Source organism: Urocampus carinirostris, chromosome 8 (genome assembly GCF_059441175.1).
Source record: "Urocampus carinirostris isolate Australia breed hairy pipefish chromosome 8, RoL_Ucar_1.0, whole genome shotgun sequence".
NCBI lineage: Eukaryota > Metazoa > Chordata > Actinopteri > Syngnathiformes > Syngnathidae > Urocampus > Urocampus carinirostris.
This window is the reverse complement of record NC_142356.1, coordinates 27918943-27943370: the sequence shown is the minus strand read 5'-3', so window position 1 is coordinate 27943370 and position 24428 is coordinate 27918943. Positions and strand designations below refer to the sequence as shown.

Sequence of the window (24428 nt, the reverse complement as noted above, 5' to 3'; positions counted from 1 at the left end):
TTTGTTTTTTTTATGGGTACCCTTAGCAGCAAGATGGCGGACAGTCATGTAAGCTCACGCAAGGTGAGCCTCATGTTAAATAAAATAAATAGAATATTTTTGACCTACGAGTATTTAAGAATAAATGCACATTCATATAATTTTGCATTTTATTCAAAACCATGTTTTACCACTAGGAGGTGCTAAATAATACACAATATAGCCATGGCCAAAGTTCAGCATTCAAGAACGAATACAAACATGACTTGAAATAAAATACTTGCTCTTTGATGCCCTCCAGTGGCCACAGAAAACTACAATCTAGGAAAAAACAAAACGTTTTTTTTTTTTTTACACAAACTAGCGTTTTTCCATTAAAATTAAACACACCGACAAAATTCTCCCCAAATATCAATATTACAATTTTGCACATATTATTTGAGTGGACACAACCTTCCTTAAGAATTGCTGTTCATTTCAAAATACCTGAAAGTCCTTTTTTGATATATGGTCTAAAATTACATTTTTTTCCTTTAATTTCATGATGAAGGCACTGGTAGGCACTGGCACATACAGTATTTTTACTGGCCCCTTGGCATGGTGAGCCATTCAGTTTGCAACCAATGCCCGGGAAGTCCGATTCTTTGTTCAGCGATACAACAAAAGTGAATTTAGTGCTTGTAAACGGTTTCAAACATACAAAGGATTTAAAAAACAAAAGAAAAAGAAAAGAAGTAGATTTTTTCTCCAAAACAAGACATCAGGACACTTTGCAGACTTGCTTGGATCGACGCTGACTCTTCATACCTGCGGGGAAAAAATTGATAACAAAAAAATATTTTTAGTTAAAACACATCGATGTCAATCCGGAAATAGTGTTGATGTGAATGAATACACCAAAATAAAATATTGCAGATTTATGTACAAGACTGTCTTAAGTCATTTCAAGATTGTGATGACGTTCAAAAACAAATAGTTAGAAGACTTGCAATATTTCTTCCATCCATTATATGCAACGCTTATCCTCAGTAGGGTCGCAGGGGGGCTGGAGCCCATCCCAGCTATCTTTGAACTGCTTGCCAGCCAGTCAAAGGGCACACAGGGACACTCACCTCACTCACTCATTCACTCCTAGGGACAATTTGGAACGGCCAATTAACCTGACATGCATGTTTTTGGAATGTGGGAGGAAACCGGAGTGCCCGGAGAAAACCCACGCAAGCACGGAAAGAACATGCAAACAGGAGGAGAACACAAACACAAAATTACATAAACAAAAACAACACATTGTGAGGAACAGAAATGGCTAATATAAATCCAGTTTTTACATTAATAATGAACACAACTCTTCAAATAATTTCAAATGGGAACTAAATGTAACCAACCACTGGTGGAAAATGTGTTTGCAAAAATGTGCACACCCTCCAACAACTTGTCATGGCAGTGTCGAAAACCAGTAAATCACAATACTGATTTACTTTACTTAGTACTCGAAACTATTCAGGAGTCACAGACAATGATCATTTCTTAGAGTTGTTTTATTTCTACATTGAATTTCATAATCATCGTTTGTATAAGAGAAAAAACAAACCACCAAAACAAAAACGCACGTGACAAGTACAAAAAGAACATACACACACAAACAGCAAACTAATTAGCACGGTTTATTCAAATAATTGAGATTAGATAATGTAAACATTTACAGGACCTAAATCAAAGTCGTGGTGGAAAAAACAAAGCTTTTTAGAAACATTATAAAGCATATACACTCAAGGATTATTCAAATACACTTGGCAGCTAACAGATATGTATGCAGCTTCACGGTGTTTACTTCACACGCTGGGGTCAGGTCCCTTCTGGGTTTTAATGCAATCCGCCTTTTGTTTTCTCTATATTTCCATTTCTGACCACAAGCGCAAAATTTTTTGAAATCTAGTCTACACCTGACCAGAAAGTCTTGAGCTGCAGTGTTCTAAGTGGGCCACAAATCCCCGATGCTCTTTTGAGAAAGTCCAGTCAGAAGACCAGTCGACTGGAGAGAAAAGTGTAGAAAAGCTTCTCTCGTTCTGCTCTTGAGCATGCTGTCCTCCAGTCTGAAAGTACGAAAGACAGAACTTCATATCCCTGTGAAGCAGTCCTCAAATTTCCAGATCTTAAAAACAGTCGAGCCATGAATTGCGTTACAACTGGCTAAGGGATGATTCAAAGGCTCTTGTGCAATTGAAACGGACGACAACAGTTCAGCAACGTTAGCTGGTAACAGAAGCTATAAAAACTATCTTCCTTTGAGATAGTCGAGTATCTGGAGCGTGTGATTACATTTTCAGATTGGCCAGAAAAAGAAAACTGGCACGTGAAACTCCAAGAAATGAAGGTTATTCCACGTGAAAAATTACCAGGAAACTGATGATCTCCTACAACGTTGTGTACTACTCCCCTTCAGAGAACAGCACAAAAAAGGCTCTAATTAGAGTTGAAAGAGATGTAGCAAGATGGCAAGTACGTTAGATTCTCTAGTTTGAGGAATAGAAGCCTTATAGGTCCTCAACTTGCGCCTTGGTTAACCAGCACCCACAAAACACCAGCCAAATCTGAGACTGGCAATCACAAGAAATATATTATTATGGGCAAAAGAACACAGACATTGATAAATAAAATGTAAAACAGAAATGTTTTTGGGTGACCCCAAAATTTTGAATGATAAGTGCATTTGCAACATGAACCATGACACAGGAGGGTGTGTACACGTGTGTGACTACGTGATCTCATTTATTCGTAGTTCCCCTTTGAAAAAATATTTCTTTTTCAACTAGCATTGAAAGAGGGGCGTGCAGACTTTCGTTATGCAGTGTACTCACTTATGTTGTCCGGCACGGTGTCGACGGCCTGAAGCGATTGGGACCTGGGGCCAAGTGTGGATGGCTTCTTGAGGAGCTTCAATCTGTTGGGGGGCTGCTTGACCCTGACGTCCAGGTGGTCCTGGCTCTCCAGGTGCGTGGCGGTCTCGCCAGGGGCGGGGCTGGACCTGCCGCTGTTGATCGAAAGCTTACTTGCCGACAACCTTTTGGTGATCTTCTGCTTGAGTGTCAGTCTCTTCCTTTCATGCGGGACCCCGTTGGCTTTCTTGAAGAACTCCACGGGGGGCTCAGATGGAAGCGGGCTCAGGCGGTCCAGTTTCTCGCTGCTGGTGACCGGGTCTTGGGGCACGGTAAGCCGATGGAGCTCGGAGGGTCGTGTAGGCCCCTGCAGGGACCGGGCTGGGTGAGGCACATCGGGGAACATGAGGAAGTACTTGGGGTTGTAGTATTTGTGAGCTGGGACCTCAATGTTGTTGACTTTGCGGGCGTCGCCCAAGCTGACTTGAAATCGAGACGTGGTGGCGGGCAGGGGGGGCCGCTTAGGACCCACTTTGGCGCGGACGCTGGCGCTCATGTTGGTGCTCGTTTTGGTAGGCGGGCTCACGTGGAACTCACGAAAGAGGTCCAGCTTCTCCGACACGGCGTAGAGCTCGCGAAAGTCCTGGTCAAAGAACTCCACCACCTGGCCTGTCATCACTGTGATGGTGTTGCGATCCATGCGTGATGTCGTCCACGAGTAGCTGCCGCATGGGGAGGTATGCGTTAATTGTGACGTCATTGCCCGTAAAAGAAAACATTCAATTAAAAGCGAAGGAATTTGAAAAGTATCGAATTCTAGTCGAATCTAGATCATCCACTATTCTGATACATTAATCCCTCGCTGTATCACGGTATACATTAATCCCTCGCTGTATCACGGTTTACTCTTTAAGGTTTCACAACTGCGCGACAGAGGTTTTCTTTTTCTTAGGGAGGGGGGCAAGACAGAAAATAATTGAGAAGCACTGTGCATAATAAAGGCAAAAGCATTTTTTCACCAAATATTATTTCCCAATAAACGTCCACAGGATGGCGACAAAATATCCTCTGAAGTAAAACAATGGATAGTATCCAAAAATCTTTTCCAACCTTGTTTGAATCAGTAATGCAATAAAGTTGCAAGATTTTTTTTCATAATATAATTTGGCAAGATAGAAATTATTTGTGATAAAGTTAGTTAAGTACAGCACTTTTATTTCCTTGAGCCCGTATATAGAGTTTGTTCTTCAGCTTCAATGTATATTGGATTATTTAATCATTTAAATAATTATTAGATAAATAAATAAACAAATAAATGGAGCCCTGAGTTTAAAGCATACATGGTGAAGCAGCATTTGGCCGTTACGCTGCAAACAAATGCAATAGGATAGAAATGTGAATGCGTTTATAAACGCTATATTACAACAAATTGGCCACAGTCAACCCTTAAAAAATTATCCATCCATCATCTGCACCGCTTATCCCAAGTAGGGTCGCGGGGGTGCTGGAGCCCATCCAAGCTAACTTCAGGGGACACCCTTAACTGGTTGCCAGCCAGTCTCAGAGCACACAAGTCACTCGCTCATTCACACCTAGGGACAATTCGGTCTGGCCAATTAACAAGACAAAAAGTTACCGGACACCAGGGCAGACAACACTGAAAAGTTGCCTGCCCAGCCATAAAGATGCCTGCCCCATTTTTCACAACTTGAAACACAATAAGACGACTAATCGCAAAAAAACCCCCAAAACATTGTTGCAAAGTATTAAGGCTTGATAATCAGAATATATAACAGAACAACACTTTAAAATTAAGTTTATTATAAATCTATTTATAACATTCATTGCATGAATATGACATTACTGTTTTCCCTTCTGCCTACCGTATGTACCTTTATTTACTCATCATCATTCATGCAATGTTTGTGTTGCGTCGTCTGTTACAACCCACGTGAACTCCTCTTTCCACAATGCTTTTAATGTATGTTTACGTTTTGTAGCGTCATACATTTTGTTAGCTTATTTTGAATCTTCCTTTTGGGGCTGACGTTTTGGCTTGAATCCTAACCACTTATCCATTTTTTCTTGTGTTTTCTGTGCATCTTCTTTAGAAAATGATATGCAAATGCACAACCTTATAACACTCGGGAAAGTCCGGAAGCACGAAGTTAGTCGATACAGGCTTCTGATTGGCTGCCGAGCATGCAAATTGCCGAACCGAAATTCCGAAATTTCCAAACCGAACAAAGATTTCGAAATCGTAATAAAACAAACGTTTGATTTGAAAAAATAAATAAATAAAAACGAAATTTTTTTTTTTTCTTTCTTAAAAATGTTGTCGGCCACCCGGACAGAGACGTTGTGTAAGTTGTACTCCCGACGTAAAAGATGCTTGCCCCGGGCGTCCAGGCAGACGTTATTTCAGACACTGCAATTAACCTGACATGAATGTTTGTGGAATGTTGGAGGAAACGGCAATGCCCGGAGAAAACCCTCGCAAGCACGGGGAGAACATGCAAACTCCGCACAAGAATGCTGGTAGCTGGATTTGATTCCATGACCATAAAACAATGCCGCGGACGCGCTAACAACTCAGCCGCCATGAAGCTAACATCTCAACTAATTTGGGTAAAATATATACATAATATAACTATTACTCGTACTGTCGATCTAACAACTGCATTGTTATTATTTTTTAAACATATTTGCAGTAGTAGAATTTTGCCTGCGTTATTTACATAAGTGTATTTAAAATAGAAACTGAACACCCGGTGTGTCAAAACAAAAAGAAAATCTGAAAGAGTTTTAATGCCAGTCTCAGGAAAGTGTATTATGAAGGGATTTTATAGCCTTAAAACATACAAATGTACAAAAGGTGGTGTCGTTAACTGTAAAACATATTCCATTCACTGTCGCCATCTTCTGGCTGATATCATTGCAACGTCTATCAACCTTCTTCTTTTCATTTGTTGTGGGTTAGGTTGATATTTGGACTGTATTTGAAACAGTCCCTTAATTTAAAAATGTCCATCCTCGAAAAATGAAAACAACCAGCACGTGTGAGAAATCCCTCAAATATGGGCACCTTAAAATAATCAAATGACAGAAGTTTTTGTCGCACATCTGGTTTCGAGAATTTGTTACCAATGGAAAATGTGCCTCCTCTTTCTAGAATTTAATTTTCCCTCCCTTGCTCAAGTTAAAACATGAGAAAAACATGATGCAAATACCTAGAAAACATCAATCATTTGGTTGCACACAAAGGTTACTATATCACCTTTGCAGACGTACAGTAATTATTTAGCACGCGCATTTTCATTCCATTTCTTTGTCTATTGCACTTTTAGCAGCAGTAAAATAGTCATTGCTCAGGCTCGTGAGCAGTGAAATGTACCTGGATTGCTGACATTGGCATCACACGCCACCATTTAACGAGCGATTTTTACAAGTGTTGTGATTTCGCTTTTGAGCTTAACGAATAAGGCCCAGCTTTCACTTTGACAGCGGAGGTGGAACCGATCCCTACGGAGGTGGAACCGATCCCTGTCTTAAATTATCTGCATCAATCACTGAGTGCTAATGACGCTTTTCAAGGTAGTGCTTGATCACCTGCAAACTTGATCATCGAGTCTTGTTGCGTCGTTGGGTGTGGCAATGCCGTGGAATTGATCTCTGCTGCAATTACTGCGAAAACGTGTTTGTTTGAACTTCTTTATTTGCATAGTGCTGAGTGAGCTTTATTGCTTATGTAATGTTCTGGTTTTTATTAGATTACATTTTCTTGGAGGAGGGGGTTAAAGGTTTGTGTCTTGGCTTAAGATCAGGTAATTGTGTAATTGTAATCCTGTGCAGTCCTTTGAGACATTTCTGTGATTAAAGGCTATATAAATAAATGCGACTTGAATGTGACTTGACAATCTGTAATTTAAAAATATATGCTTTGTATTTTAGAGGGCCATATTATAAAATTGTGGTAGCTCATCAAAATGGTAAATTTGCTTTGTGTTCCCAGTCAATGTCCAGTCAGGATGTTGTTGTGGGTCCACTGATGATGGACAAGCCTCCAAAATCTTAAACGTCAAATTGTTAATTAAAAAAAGTACTGTATATAGCAGGTTGCCCTTTTTTGCTCGGTAAACTATAAGACAAAAAAAAACAGCCAATCAGAAATGACTTCCAACATAGGGTGTTAAATTTAAACTGATCACTGCGAAAACTAAATGGATTTTGAACTTGCAAGGAGGACTAGGAGAAGGGCATTCGTCCTAAAGGCCTCCTCTGAGTCCCCTCTTTTTATCAAATCTTCAAGGTTACAAAATGCAGATCAGCCCTCAGGAGTGAGGGTATGAAAGAACAGCGACACGATTGGCCAATCGTGACAATGATGCCATAGTCATAACAACAGAAAACATTTGACAATAATAGTTAAAATAAGGAACTGGCATCCTATAAAATACCCGGTGCACTTGTCCAATTTTAAAATAGAATAAACTTATAATGGAGGAAATCGGTTTCTCACCTGTAAGATCCAAATACAACCTTGTCTCCATCCACCAACATGTACTTGGAGCACAGGGAGCCGGGGAGTCTGCCAAAGGACAAGTTGAAGCCCACCCCATTAAGTGTTCTGGCACGAATGTTCTGAAAAATAGCATAGGTTGGGACGTTACAAATATATCACAACTTAGATTGCGAAACATCAAAATGATTTTATTTGAAAGGTCTAAGTTCCTTCCTAAGAACAACACGTGTCATTGAATCATTCTGTCCCAAGTTCAAACAACTTAAAATGTTAGCCTGTGGTTGGTTGGGATGTCGTCCAGCATTTCTTTGGCGAGTAAAGTGAGCACACCTTTGCGTTGGGGAAGCACAGCAAGTGGCTTTAAGAACAAACAAGAGCGGCAGGTGTACACTGGCAACAATGCACATATGCAAATCAAATTCCTCTTCCAACGCAGTCCATTATGATGTCACTTCCCGAGTCACAAAACAGTTCATGGAAATAGCAGATCACGAAACAAAAACGTCACGACATTCACAATTGTTGAAAACTCACAAAGTATGCTTGGATACATTAGTGCATGCAAAGGCTTTAAACATGTTGGTATTTGATATCCAGCCATGAAATATGCAGTCAATCTACTGTGACTGCATTCAGTTATTAAACAACCATACAAGAAACAAACAACTCTCATTCAGGCAAAACCTATCATTAGCCTCATTATCATAATAGCTGAAACTGCTCAGACCTGGCACAGTATCAAACACAAGCGGAAGAATAATTAAAATCATTTTCTACCATCCTCATACAAAAAGAGAGGATCTAGATTTCAGCCAGACTGGGGCTTCAATAAACAATAGCAACTTATATAAACTGAAATTAAGTCGCACTTAGTGCTGGAACCAAATGCGTTCAATGACCATTTGGGGAGAAGGAAAACACATTCATCAACAAAATGGCGTCCAATAAACACAATTACTAGTAGTTAATTGCGCGAGGGGGGACAATTTCATGTCGAGGGGCCCATTTTTGGCACAACACCGGCCGCCTCAGCCTAACGTTTGTCACTTACAATGTTTAGTTTGGGCTGTGAATTGGTAAAACCAAATTTAATTTCAATTATTTATCAAAAAATAGTGCTACCTGTTATAAATGTGTGCCTGTTATACTCTAATAAATGCAAAAATAAAGCAATGAATAGAGCTATTATGATATAAAACACGGTTTAGAGCCTGTATAAAACACAACATATTACCATTTAATCTCGAATGTGTTCTTGTAAAACAGCCACATTAGGTGGAATATAAAGATCATATGACTGCAAGCCTAAGCAGTGACAATTGATTTCACAAACACACAAATGCCTTAACATAAAAACTGCAGAATAGTCTAGTTTTAAACATATTGTAATGTAATTTGTACATGTATGACATACATCTTTTATATAAATGGCTGTTAAGTACAGGAAACTGCAAACTAAGTTTTGACATCTATCAATTTTCTTATTCTGCCAAAATAGAATTGTTAAACAAAATACTTAATTATCTAGTGAAAAAAACTCACACAAAACAACAGGTGGGAAAATGCATTCGTTCCCATGTGGAGCTTCAAAACCCCCGAGCAATTTATGTGATCGACTCACAAATATTCAAATCCTGTCATAACAGAACGTATGAAAAATCAAAAACAAATGGACCATTCCCAACAGTGATGTGGATGTCAGCCACTTATGTTTTAAAGTGATTCCTCAATGTGCACACGGATAAAATTCCTCACCCTGGTGGGAAAATCTTACCCGCAAGTGCTGGGCGCCGATCTGGAGGCGCGAGCACATATCCAGGAAGTGCGGCACACCATGGTTGTCCAGCAGGATATAAACGGGCACTGAACGGAGCCAGGCGGCATCCATGAGGTCCTGCAGGATTTGAAGGTCTGTGAGTAGGTCCATAACAATGCCGATCACCTGTGATTAGGAAAGACACAACACTGCATTTAGAGTGAAAGTAAATCCAAAATATTTCCTAATGATGATAATTGTAATTGCCATGGATAGGGTGTAAAAAAAAAATCGAGAATGACCCGACACCGACCTGTGAGAATTAAAGCCAGAACAGGGTAAATTTCTTATCTCTTAAACTAATATTTCATTTATCCATTTTTTTTGCTGGGCATGGAGTGGATCTGTGACAATTGTTAGTAAGTCTAAGGAGCTTTACAGAATGTGGAACTTTGTTACTCTCTGCCGATGTCTTCTGGCTTAAAGTCACGATCGTAGCCTTGGTCAGCTCACTCACGATGCTCGTGCAAGTTCATGCATTTCTTTTCCAATTTGAATAAACTCTTCTTTTTTAATTTTTTGGGGGGTTGTGTTGGCATTTGGACTATGCTAGAAGAAGGCCTTTTCTTACTTTTACAATTTTCATGCTACCCTGACGAATATTCATGCGTTCTGTGCCACTTATCCTTACTAGGGTCGTAAAGGCGCTGGAGCACATCCCAGCTGTCCCCTGCTCAAAGATAAATGGGATGAGCTCCAGTGCCTTCGCGACCCTAGTGAGGATGACTTCTAAAAAAAAAAAAAAAAAAAGTGATTTTACATGTAGTTGTTTTAGCTTATTGTGGGATGAAATTGGTGAAAGTAGGAAAAGGACCGTTTGAAGTACAAGTACAGTCAAAATGAAATGAAATGAAATGATCTGCATTTATATAGTGCTTTTCAAGTCAATGACTTCCCAAAGCACTTTACATTGTGCTTCACATTTCCCAATAGCGGCCGTGATCTGTGCAGCCATGTAAGGCGCTAACCTGGTTATTGGGGGTTCAGTGTCTTACCCAAGGACACAAGCCGGGATTCGAACTGGGATCCCTTAATCCTAAGACGATCGCTCTACCTCCTGAGCTACTGCCACCCCCCAAAAAAATGCCAACCCAAACCCCCAAAAAGAGGAAAAAATAATATTTTAATTACACGCATCTAGGAGAGACATGTACGTGCATGCGCCATACAAGAAGCTTGACAGAGGCTGCAAAGAGGATTTAGCCAGATGATGGCGTTATCAAGTGGACTGTTTTGAACTTACGGACACCACCTTTATTGTAGGCTATCTGGTTAACTGCTTTAATAGCGAGATCTATAACCAGTCCACAATCAGCCAGTCTTTAAAGATTTTATCTGGCTAATATGTAAACAGGAAGCAATCTGTTTTTAAATGGAAAAATAAAGTGAAAATCAGGCTACAAAAGCATAAGTATTTTCTTCTTTTTTTAACACGGCAACACATACCAATTGTCTTGTCACATTGACAGCCATTTGAGCACACGCTGTACAAACAAGCGTTTGAATGACGGGTGCAGGCCAACTAAGGTTGTTTTTCTGACAATTTTGAAACTAATTCACATTAGGCAGGTTTGTTCACACCACTCTTCTGTGGCGTCTCAACAGTTTTGTTTTCACTTTACTATGACATTTAACTTTAGGTATATGAACATTCCAATATTTACATAGTATCAATGGAGAGGGCAGACAACCTGAATAAATTAAGGGCTTTGTGTTGGTTTGACATCATGGGAACACTTGTTTTTTTCATATTATTAAACATCAGTTGCATACATGAGATAAGCTAAAACTATACATGGGGGTACACAAGGCAGCAAACGTCCCATGACAGACGGCAACAATTCTTCATAACCTCTAGCAGTTTGTAAAATAGAAGTAATTGGAACACCTAAAGAAGTCATCCAAAGCCCAAAAATGGTCAGTGGAACAATTTGGTGGTTGCAATGTACATTACATTAGAAGGGATCATGTATACATGCTCCTGTTAGTTACTCGCGATAGCTATACATATGAGCAATTGAAATTATCAAAACCAGTCATGATCGCTCTAATGCAAGACTGAGTCCCGGTGGAGTTTAATAATCGCACAAGTTGACAAGGTACAGGATGATTATGACAAGCATTTAATAATAACAAATGAATAAGAGGCATGTATGTTAGACTTGCTTCATTAAACCCCTACATTGTGAAATAGGAATAGACGGAAAAACTTGCAATATTCTACAATCTCTCAGAAAGCATTCCCTTAAACAATCAGTTACATGGAATCACCTTCCTGTCTAAAAACTATGCAACTGTGTTCTTTTCTTTTAATGAACCGAAGAGCAAGAACTTAACAAGTTCAAAAAAATATCCACAGCATGCTGACACTCAATAGAACAAGTTATATGATTATGTACACCTTTCTAGCTAATAAACCATTAACACATTTGTTAAAAATTGATGCAGGGAATTATGCAGGCTCTAAACCGTGTTTTATATCATAATAGTTCTATTCATTGCTTTGCTTATTTTGGCTTCCAGAGTTCTGATGTCATGTTAAGCACACCAGCACCTTAGCAAGCCAGTCACAGTATTAGTTTACATGTTAACTAGTTCAAAAGGTTCTGAGTGTTTTGAACCAAATTTTGGTAGTTTTTGTCAAGAATGCCTAGGCTTGTGTCACAAGCAGCCAAAATGTGGTGAACTGACAAAAATAACACACACAGAGCTAATAGGGGCTGAAGGACCCGGGACACAGCAGGCTAGCCGGCTGCCATAGAGGACGGACTGAGACCGATCGGCGGAAAAAAAAAACGGGAAGGTGGCTGACCGAAAACATGCAGTAAGCAGCCAGGATAACAATGAGTCAACATCACAACATTAACGGGGCAACAAACACAAACCGGCCGGGAGAAAAGACAATGAGCACGGCAGGCTTGCCAGCTAGCAGACTGTTAATAGAGCAAACCTAGACCAAACAAAATTGGAAGCCTTCAGAGCCCGCAGGTGCACAGGGAGCTATCTGTACAATATTATATTAATATCAGGACAAGCGGCAAAAACTCGAGAGTAAAAGTAAAAATCAAATACCCAAAATAAGGCTAAATCAAAAAAGGAACGCACGCTGTACACAACGGCATGTAAACTTACTCTTTCATGATCAACTCGGACTTAACGGTCAGAAGTGCCCCAGCAACACTGTAAGTAGAATTCCAATAACTCCAAGCTGAAATGAACATTATGCATCTGTTGATTACTACAATTGCCGGGTTTTTCAACGGGACGCGCAGTTTGTTTTGCTTCTCATTGTCATTCGGTGACACTACATCTCTAGGGGATGTATGGTCAAACTGTTTACTTTTGAAATGTATTTCTCGAGATCCATGGCGCGTGGAATATGTTGGAACATATCTACATGATTGTGGCGAGGAACACCACACGTTCTATACCAAATTTAAAAAAAGGTCTTTTGAATCCCTTAAAACCATCTCCTGGCTTAAAGCCATAATTGCAGTCTTAGTCAGCTTGTTAACGATGCATGTGTAAGTACCTGCATTTTGCAGATGCGCTTGTATGAACTCTTCTTCTTTCATCTTTCATGGGGTTTTAGGATGGAATTTGGACAATAATTGAAATAGGCCTCGTTTCTTACTTTTACCATTTTAATGCTACACTAACACAAATAAAAAGAAAACAACTGCAGGGAAGAGCATGAAGTTACTATCCCCCCAATCCTCCTATCTAGTTTGTTTTGAAGCCGAGCAACTTTCCTAAAGGTAAGATAAAAGCAAATCGGTGGGGTGAAAAAAAATACAAGAGCTCTTTGAACTCAGTTGGAAATTGTTTACACATACTAATAGAGATAAATTCTACTTTCAACTTGTTGAGAACACCTCAAAGGACACAACCAACCTTTAACCAGAAATAATTGGTGCCCAGTAAACTCAAAGGAAAACCTTGGAGTGAGTTTGAGTAGGCCAGCTCTGTTGAGCAGGACTTTCCATTTCCCGTTTGCACAACACCACTTGACTCACTCCATCTTCCAACTGACACGTTTCGCCTGGAAGCGAGTAACCCGCATTAGTGTCTGACTGGCCAACTTCATTCAAGCCGGAAACTTCTTTGACTTTTGCTCGCTGGGCACTCTGCTAGAATTTAAAGTGGCAAAAGCCAGCACGGGTTTTTACGCCCTTGTGCTCCTGGAGCTTGTTTACCGCCTCCCTCAGAGGAGTTACGACCGAAAACGATCTTCTATTCAACTCAGCTTCTGGCTTTTTTACACAAAGAAGGTTCACTCCAGCCACTGCATTATGCCAGAACAATAAACAAGCAGTCTCAAAAGCCCTAGAAGAAACCAAGAAGCCTTTTACTGGGTGTTTAAGCAACTTTTTCCCAAAGGAAGTGATTGAAAATAGTAGTTGTTACACTAGATCATTGATTCTCAAAAGTGGGGTAGCATTTACCTGGGAGTACTTTTGAGTCACATCAAGGAGTACTTGAAACTGTAGAATATATTTTTAAATGTGAATCAATGCAGAATTTCGTTTCTTATTTTCCTTAAACTTACACAGAAAAAATATGATAAGCTGGTAAATGCCCTCATTTAAAAACAAATATTTGTCAGTTTTCTCATAAAATAAAAGACTGATTCTAATTATCATTTCCCTTATTTTAATAAATTTGGAAGTTGAAAAGAAAACAACAGTTGGCTTGACATCGGTGTTTCATTTTAGAAAAAAAGGGTAAATATTTTCATAAAGTGAAAAAAAGAGCATACCAAGAAACACATTTTCTTGTTTTAAGGATTCTTTTTATAATTTTATTTCCAATTTAGATTATTTTAGTGAAACAAAACTCTTTAAACATGTCTTTTATTTAAATAAAGTCATATTTGAAAATGATGAGTTTGTTTCCCAAAATATATTAAAAATTATCAAAAAATTAAATAATAATAATCATGCAAAAAAAAAAAGAAAAAAAAAAGAAAAGAAAGGCACCCAGAAACAAAAATGAAGAAAAATAACATTTTTTTGTAGTTAACATGTTAAATATCCTATTTAAAGTTGTATTTAGAGTTGGTACATACATTAAAAAAAGCTGAGAAACGTGTATATAGAGCCTGCTCGATTTGTTCCATATAGCACAGCTGATAATGAAATTTGACAACAGCAGTTGAAAAAAATAAAACTATCATACTCAACGTGCCTCGTTTTCTTCCCCAATGCTGGGTAGTATGGTGACTGAATTGAGCTCTGAGTGAGAAAAAAAGGAAAGAAAAGTCCACACAAAGCCAACAAAGAGTTTTGTTGTACAGTAAATGTCATTTGGGGTCCGTAGGAATTTACTGAATAATGGGCCACCCGAGAGCAGTCACAGTAGTTAATTGTCTTTTTTTTTTAAGAAAAACTGGAAGCCTTTTATTTAATTTTGAATAACAAAGCCGGTAAATGCTAATTATTTGTCCAGAGCTCATTACCCCTTTTTGTTCATGTTTGGTTTTAAAACAAAGATAAGTGAAAGATACCATGTGGCTATACCTATTGGTTAACTTTTTGAGTGCAAAATCTTAGGGAGTAAATTCTAAAATAATTTTAAAAAAATGTATTTGTTAAATAACATGTTGCTGAAATTGTTAAACAAGGTGCTGAGTATGGGATTTTTGCTTTTGCTTTTTTTTTTTAAACTAGTAAAAATAAACGAACTATAGCATTGAAAAAAAAAAGAATGCTGAAGAAAAAGCCAGATGTTTAAAACAATTTGTGGTGGTTGTCATGGATTGTTTTGATTCTTTTTAACATTCAAATATTCAGTTAGTCTTGGCTTAATTGAGTATGGTGGAGCCTGAGTATAGTCTGGGTGTTCCAGTTTTCCAGTGTTTTCCTTTGGTTTTTAATGTGTTTGTTTTCTCCCATGCCCATGGTTTTAGTTGGCAAGTTGTACTGAATTAAAAAAAAGTGTACTTTGGGGTTGTTGCATACATTTGGCTTCATTACTTTGATGCTCTTTATTGAGAGTAAATTAAGCGTCTTCACTTGCATTGGGTTCTCCGTTCGTGCCTTGGTGCTGTGAAATGCACAGCCTTCAAGTTTTGCTGCCCCAGTATAAGTGTTTAAATCTAGCCTTAAGATTTATATTTATTCTACAGGTTGTAAATTATGTTGATTTCATTTTTGTCTTTTCCTGCTACCTGGCTGGTGGCTGAGCAAGAGAGAAGGATGGGCTCGCATGTTGCACAAGTTATGCATTCTGAGTCAGCGGACCAGCACCTGGAACTATCATCTGGAGTCAACTGCAATTGACAAGCCAATTCAGATGGAAGGCCTTGCATGGTTGTGTTGGACTTTTACAGTATTTGAGATATAACTTATATTTATTGTTTATGTAGATCATGTCTCGTTTACTGCTGTCCGTGCAATATCTATTGCAGCTCATCCTGGAATGGGGGTTACCTAATGTGTGTGCCCTTCTCAAAGTTTTTTATTTTATTCTTGATGGGTTTTGGGATTTTTTTGCTCTCATGTTGGTTTAAGATCAGGGGATGCTGTAAGCAACCCTTTAAAACTTTGTGATAAAGAGCTCTGAAAATAAATGTAACTTGACTTGCTGCTTTTTGCCTGCTCACCGAAGCTTGTAAGGATGAGTGCCTTAATCACATTCTTTTATCACAATACCCCCAAAAAATATTTTAATGACAAACAATGCATTGGGTAAGATGAACACCCCAAAAAACCAAACACGCTATTCTTGTTATGCCATTCAACAAAACTGTGGTTGAATTAAAACACCAGGCATTCATGTCGATCAACCAGTCCAGCAGCAAATTTACCTTGCTGTACTATTCTTTCATTTTGTCTTGTCAACATCTTGTTGGAGCCATTTAAACCAACACCAAGCTCCCAAGTCAGGGCTTGTGTGGTCTTCCTCAAATGACACATGCTTGCTCAATTTTGTGTGTGCACTGTAGATGCTTCCAAGGCTTGCCCAACGTAGTAATTAAACAATTATTGATTACACGATTCAATTATCAAATACAAACACATTCCTATAACTTATCCACATGGGTCATTTCAAACAGCTTCCTTTACGCCCGTCCATAAAAAAACAAAACAAAGAAAAAGGATAAAAAAATACCTTACTATGACCCAGTCTCACTTCTTCAAGGAATGACATTGTGTTCTGCATTACAATCAGCTAGTATTCTACAACAACGCTTAAAAACTGAGGGGTTAATGTAAAAAAATAAATACATGTTTCAGCACAAATTGTGTCTTCATTTTTTTGTCACCTGGGTATCTATTGAATAAATTCATTTTTGGTTGTGTGTTTGATTGTATACAAGGCTATTACATTTGTGTTCATAGCATCCCACTCATCAGGGCAAATCAACTTCATTGTTTCCATAAGTGGTGGCAAGGTTAACATGGTAAACGTCTTAAAAGGCACCCACATGCTAGCGACAGTCTCAGATCAGGAAGGAAAACAAATAAATAATTCAATGGCACAAACCTAAGCCAGCATCAGCACATGCAGCAAACTTTGTGCCAATAACTGGTTTTCCCCAGTGTATTGTCAGTAAGTTGACAACCTCTGCCAATGAGGATGTATTCATGCAACAGCTTGTACGGACCGATAAGCTTTTATTGGTATCTCCCTTTGTAGAAAAACAACACTAGAAATGACAATAATGGTAATCAAAAAAAGCTTTCTACTTTGAAACCAAACATGTTTTGTTACATAACTTCCCTGCAAGTTAAACGAGTCTAGTTCTTTTGAAGTCAATTAAAATGTAATGAGACTAAAGTTGCAGTTTCTTTTTTAAGGTCTCGTCAGTGCTTAGTTGGCAGCCGTAAATCAGAGCCCGCATTCTTTTGTGAAGAACTTACAAACACCAGTTTCACAACAAGTACATATTTGAATTGGTCTTCAGAAAAACAATTACAAAAGAGTTGATTACAAAGACAACCTCCAATTGGAATGCTGATTGATCCGATACAATGTGGGTTGGGAACCTTTTCTACCCGAACACCCATAAAAGCAAAACAATATATATATATATTTTTATAGAGCCACACCATAATTTTTTAGAAGAAAATCAACGAAACCACCAAACCAGACAAAAGTTAATTATACAAGCACATTTTATTTCACTGCGTGATGTTTGATAAATACTATGAAATACTGATAATGCCAGAGCCTGTGTCCCATATGAATATAAATAGACCAGTCCCGCAGTTTCTATTTTGTAAAAATGTCAAGAAATACTGCAAACGAAGATAGTAACATATATACCTTCAGTGCAAACGGTGCTGGGCGAGAAAAAGAGTGCACCCTGAAACGTTGGTTTGGCTTCGCATGCACCAAAATTGACTTTCCTCATTCATATTTGAAGCGGCATGGAGCATATATGCGCGGAAACAATTTTGTCTCTGAGCTATATGGACTAAAGAGCCACAAGTCCCTGACCCCTGATATAAAGTATTATTAAGCAATTTACAGCCACATTGGGATCTGTTGGTGTGACACCCTGACTGTAAACCCTTATTAAAATTGTGTTTTATATTTACTGGACCAAACCATTTGAGCATCAACACTGTCTCAGCATCGTGTGTGTGTCAATAATAACGATAACAATACATTGAATAATTGCACAAGTTCATTTTATCTCCATGCCACATGTACTCATTAAAATAGTCATATTTGGCTCACGGGCCATAGGTTTCTGACACCTGCATTAAAGCAAAATATTTAGATTTTTTTCCAGTATGAGCCACACCATATATTTTAAGACAAAAAAAAAAAAAAGCCATGAAACCTGATCTCCAGATAGAAGCTTATTGTTCATTGTATTGTGTGACGTTTAATGATTGCATAAAATATATGAATGAATAATATATATATATATATATATATATATATATATATATATATGAAATAATTTCTCAACCCTATATGAACAAATATGCCACTTAACATCGCAGTTAGCTAAAGCAAGGTTCAAACAGAGTTCTTAAGTACTGCAAACGGGAAGGATACGGAAATAGTTACCTTCAGCTATTGAGAGGTAATTATTTGTCCTCCATTTTTGCTTTATGGATGTCAATCTAGAAACCATAGCCATGCGAATTGTTGATATTTTTTTTCTCAACTTGTGCTAACTATATGCTTGAAAATGTTTTTCGGAAATTGTAAAAGGCAGACGTCACACTCATATAGGTATCTTTATAGGATGTGTCTAATTGGCTTGGAACACGGAAATGGTCCTACTGACATTTTTTCTCACCAGCGTTAAAGGTAAAAAAAAGGGGCTACAGCGATTTTGCCCCTAGTGGTAGAAACACGGTGTGCATTAAAAAGGTGGATTTTATCCGAGATCCAGATGTACTCATGAAGAAAGCCACACTTGGCCTACTTGCCATACATGCCTGCAGTACAATATCATCCTTACCACCCCATGGAAGAATATCTTCTTTTTTTTTTCTTAATTAACCCTGGGACCAAGTTCCAATTAATAAAAAATGCACATAACTAAACCTTCGTTAAAAATTAAAGAACAACAACAGTGAAAAAATGCTTCCAGGATGAGCATCCGTGTAGATGTTCAACAAGCGCTTTCTTGGTCCGGGGTGCGATTGCAAATGGCTCAAGTGTTTATTTACCTAAACCCGCTCATTCATAAAAAACACCCTCTGCAAATAGATTAAGCTCATTGGAAGATTTTAAATTGAAGCTTATCAAGACGGCAACATAGACTTACACGATTTTGTCCCAAAATGAAACGCAACCATGGAAATGGAATTAATCTCTTTCGTAACGCTTTTGTAAATTTATCAGACCAAATATAATCATTTTAATTTCAAACCTTCTACTCCAAAACTTTCCAATTAAAATTGTAAAAACATACAATTGTAGTTTAGATACCTTAGGTCCTTAACCCCTTAAAGTTCCAACGGCGGGCCGCTTGGCTTTTGATAAACAAGTACGTGTCTGTACAAGGTCACTGAAATATGTCATGATTGATATCATTGGAAAGCTTAAACTCTTTAGATTCAAGATATGATTCCTAATAATACTCATCCCAGAAACATCACGCTCAGTCTAAAACGAGATACATGAAAACTATCCATTGAATCAAACAGTGTAAAATATCTACTCCAAAACACACAATAAATAGAAATCAGCCCAAAACCGTTTCTGCTTCATTGGACGTTGCTTTATGAAATTCGTTTGTTTTGCTCCAAAACTCCCCTTTGTAAATTAATGGACGTGTAAAATCATTCCCAAAATGGATAGCTCTCCCTGTTCGATTGACACCTTTCTCTGCCAAAAGCAGGCTTTTTTTCACAATCCACAGCCGACGTTAGCCAGTACAAGCATGTTTGATAAAACAGATTTCGCCTCCAATAGGTCCGAATATCTTTAGCCAGTAGTAATCAAATCGAATGATGATTGCCACATTGATTTGCAAAGGAAATTTTCAACATAATTGTATGCTATTTTCAGGTTGTGTATTCAAATCACAGCCGAAAATAAAAGTGCATGAGGCAATCAATGATTCATTTTCATGTACCATTATTACACACTAGTGTACACGTTCATTGATTTGACTTCTGGAAAGAGAAGTCAAACACTTACAACTATTTTACAATGTCTAAAAAAATGGCTAAAGTAAAATATAAATTTGCAAATGTTTTAGTGTAGTCAAGTGGTCGTCTCCAAATGGCCACTTTTAGAAGTGCCATACCTATTCTTAGAAAAATATGTAAAATATAATGTTTTGTTTTGTCTGATTGTGATCAAATGTGGCATGGTACTAGGTAAGGCTTCACGCTATTGTCTCACTAGTTTTCCAGCTAGGATCCCCATGCTACACTCTGCAAACATTTAATTGTGTTTTCCAACTCAGATTAGTCAATGTTAGTACCACAGTGGTTATTCTCCAAATGGTTCAAGAACAGCATTCGATTTACTGTGGGCACGTCTTGGATTTGGATTTTAGGTTAATTGTACAGGAACGTTAAGGAGGTAACAGACGGAATTATGCAAAAATGTCAATCATTAAAAAATATTGGAGCAAGAACTTCCCTATTCAAAATGGTCAGCTTTTTAGGATACCCCATAAATGTTTATTTTTTTCCTTCCAAATCACAAACATTCCATGTTCAAACTTAAGTATTTTATATATATTATATTAATTTGCAAGAGAAATACATGTAGACCAATATTATAGGTTTGGAAAAAATATACCAAATGGTGACTTGGGAGGATTTTGTTTTGACTACAACAAAGTGTTTATTTTGATTCAAAATGAACAAAAAAACAATTTAACATAGATGAGAGCAGATATTGCCGAATGTTCACTCTTAAGAAGGTTCTCAGAATATCTAGAAACAAAATATATTAAGTAAACAAAACATTTTTATTCAGTCTAAAATTAGTTAGATTTTAACGAAATAATTGTTGCACCCATTATCAAAATTACTTTTAATTATTGTCAACATTGATCGCAATTGATAATAATTGTGAATAATACATTTGCAAATAATAAACCATTAGACATGTATTTGAAAAATCTGCTGGCTACCTTTATCTATTTTTGAGTAAATATTAATTGTCATTTTTAGGCAAATTTTTTTTTAACCAGAAAATTACCCAAATCTCAAGTAGTCATCAATACTGATACCAGATACCAAGGGTCGGGAACCTTTTTAACTCAAAGAGCCATGAAAGCAAAATATCAATATTTAGTTATTTATTTTTTAGTGCGAGCCACGCCATATAGTTCAAGGCAAAATTCAACAAAGCTGTCAAACTTTATCTCCAGACAAAATGTAATTCTTCAGCACAATTAATTTCACAGTTTCATACATAAAATGTAAAATAATAATGCTAAAGCCAGAACCGTGGCACATATAAAAATAATATCCCACTTATTCATAGATAGATAGATGGATAGATGGATAGATGGACAGACAGAGACACTTTATTCATGCCCGAAGGGAAATTCACACTTCCAGCAGTATCCTTGTGTTGAAAATAAAATAATAATAAAATGAAAGAAATAAAATACATAAATACCCAATATAACATGTTGATATAGAGTATTTAAATAGTGCTACATGAAATACACACTGTAATAAAAATAGGGTAAAATACAAATGTGGGGGTGGGGTTTAATGTGGGCTTTTACTCCCCCAGGTGGAGTTAAAGAGCCTCATGGCATGAGGAAGAAATTATCTCCTCAGTCCATCTGTGGAACAAGACTTTGACAGCAGTCTATCGCTGAAGCTGCTCTTCCAGTGCTCTTATAGTGTGACTACCTCCCACAGTTAAGATTGTTGAGGTTAATTTTGACTGCCATTGATCGCTATATTTCGAATGTTAATCAGAAAAATATAATTGGGTAAACTTACACCCATCCAATATGACTGCCTTACTCGGGTTGCCTGGATGTAGGGTACGTGATAAGAACTATCAACTAAATGGGCCACTTGAAACTACCCTTGAGCTATTATGGGCATAGATACCTATACTGTTATTGGTATTCTAGATCCCTAGGTTTTTTGTTTAGTTTATTTTGTTTGATTTGTTTTCTAACGAGAAAAACACTTTGAATACAGGACTGATTATTGAGATATATAGTATCGGTGTTGAATAGATTCTGATGAAGGGATTTTCGCAAGAAACACATCTTGTTAAAATAAATGAATTAGTTTCAGAAGATTTGCAATGCGGATTGTGAAGCTTTAGATAAAATTATAACGATCAGTAATCGCCACACTGCGGCTTGTGTGCCAGATACGGCCCGCTTCCATCTTATGTCCGGCCCCATGAACAATACCAGAGAGCGTTTTGATGAATATTTCTTGAATGTAAAAAAAAAAAAATTAAGTCTGAGTGCGCTGAATCGGTTATAATGGGATTTGAACACAGCTCGCAGCAGTGAAGGCACTAACATATTTCCAATGGACTATCAGGGATATAGATGACGCAAGAAAAGGCATTGGGTGTTAGCACCTTATCACACTATCTTTAGTCATGGTACCGAAAATAATTTTCGTATGCTTAGACTAGAATAGAATCATCATAGTAACACGTGAACGCACAAAGAAATTAACATTCGTCTCAGGTACCATGACAATTTTTTTTACATTTAAGTACACTTTCACCGTTACAAACTGACCCAGACCTTTCATCAGAGAAAGGAAAAGTTAAAAGGCCTTTAAGATAAAATGTTTGGGGACCCATTCTCTAAGTAAAACTCACCTTTGTGGCTCCCTGGATGAGCCTGCGCACCACCTCCTTAATATGAGGCCCGTTGTCCTTGGGGGGATGCGTGTGGATGGCCACCCTGGTCACCCCCTTGAAGAAGTTCCAGCTGGGCCAGCCAATGTCCAGTGGTGGCACCTCAGTGTCGGACATCTGCGGCCAGTAGGTGGAGTGGACACCGGAGTCGGACGACGGAGAGGACCCAGCCTCATTCGCAGCCGCGCTGTCGCCTTCTCCGTTCTCCTGGTAGAGTTTAAAGTTGTTGTTCAAAATTTTTACCTCCCTGGCGGATAAAAAGTCTGTCATGTTGTCGTCTTTTAGGCGCATTTTGAAGGCGCCGTCGCCGTTTTTGAGCAGTTCCTCGACAGCGGCGCGCTGCTCCTCGCTGTAATAGAACTCCGGTCGGGTTTCCGGCACCGGGACCCCGATTCGGCCGTCTTCCATGCACACAAGCTGGGATTCAGCCATGGCAGTTGCCCGTCGGCCTAGCTAACTAAAAGGAACCCACGAATGAAGCGAGTCCTGAGGAAAGTTACCTGAGTCCCGGGAGTGGAGGAGGGGCGTGGTCAACGCGCGCTGCCTTCAGGGAACAATTCTAATTCAGGAATTTTGACACAGCTCAAACATCGTTACGCATATAAATATTATCTCATCTCATCTCATTAGCCGTACCGCTTCTCCTCATTAGGGTCGCGGGGGGGGGGGGCTGGAGCCCATCCCAGCCATCTCCGGGCAGTGGGCAGGGGACACCCTGAACTGGTTGCCAGCCAGTCGCAGGGCACACAGGGACAGACAGCTCATTCGCTCATTCACACCTAGGGACAATTTGGACCGGCCAATTCACCTGAAATGCATGTTTTTGGAATGTGGGAGGAAACCGGAGTGCCCGGAGGAAACCCACGCAAGCACGGGGAGAACATACAAACTCCGCACAGGAAGTCTGGAGCTGGATTTGAACCCACGACAGGTTCCCGAGACATTAACTGTGCCGCACAAGCGCTAACCACTGCGCCGCCGTGCTGCCCCATATAAATATTATACATATCAAATTCTGTGCACCATATGAAAACGGTGAAATAAATCACAATTTAAAAAAAATAAGATGTTTTTTTGTAGTCAGGCTCTAATCCAGATCGTCTCGATCACAGGTGGTAATCCAAACTACTTTTTTTAATCCCGGTTTGTGTGAGTGTGTGTGGTGGAGCTGGTATGTGACTCATAGGCTCCGAAACGGCTAAACTGATTTTCGTGAAAATGTACATAGTTCACTTCCATTGATTATAAGGAAGTGTAATATCTAATCATTAGATATTCAAAAAGTTCTGCTTGGCCCTTTCCACACTAAAGCAGACCGTGATAGCGTTTTCATCTGAGGAAAGAAAATACAAAGTATAGGATGACAATGGGCAGCACGGCGGCGCAGTGGTTAGCGCGTGTGCGGCACAGTTCCTTACTCGAGTTGCCTGGATGTAAATAACGTGATAAGAACTATCTATTAGGTCTTGGGAACCTCCTGTGTGGGTTGAAATCCAGCTACCGGACTTCCTGTGTGGAGTTTGCATGTTCTCCCCGTGCTTGCGTGGGTTTCTTCCGGGCACTCCGGTTTCCTCCCACATTCCAAAGACATGCATTTCAGGTGGATTGGCTGGTCCAAATTGTCCCTAGGTGTGAATGACCGAGCGAGTTGTCTGTCCCTGTGTTCCCTGCGATTGGCTGGCAACCAGTTCAGGGTGTCACCTGCCCACTGCCCGATAATTGCTGGGATGGGCTCCAGCACCCCGCGACCCTACTGAGGATAAGCGGTGCAGCTAATGAGATGAGATGAGATGAAGATGACAATGCAAACTGATTCTCCGACATCTTTGTTCCAAATTGAACTAAATTGTGTAAGTTTCTGCCACAGAGTAAAATCATCTGAAGAACAGATAGGGGTTTGAAATCCTGCACTTCTACAATCAACAAACAACACTAAATATACTGCAAGAGG

At 38.8% G+C, this 24428-nt stretch overlaps 1 protein-coding gene across 2 annotated transcripts; it reads right to left on the bottom strand.

The window, feature by feature from the left end:
* Positions 1-135: 135 nt before the first annotated feature.
* sack1fb (scaffolding CK1 anchoring protein Fb) lies at positions 136-23023 on the bottom strand. 2 transcript variants are annotated; one of them, XM_088343143.1, is made up of 5 exons: positions 22439-23023; positions 9152-9319; positions 7375-7496; positions 2838-3577; positions 136-786 (listed from the first exon to the last, which is right to left on the bottom strand). In XM_088343143.1, the coding sequence occupies exons 1-5, from the start codon at positions 22907-22909 to the stop codon at positions 740-742; spliced, it is 1548 nt and encodes a 515-aa protein (XP_088199269.1). In that variant the 5' UTR covers positions 22910-23023; the 3' UTR covers positions 136-739. The 2 variants fall into 2 exon arrangements, with proteins under 2 accessions (XP_088199269.1, XP_088199268.1); XM_088343142.1 differs by lacking the exon at positions 136-786 and adding an exon at positions 1284-2072.
* Positions 23024-24428: the final 1405 nt, after the last annotated feature.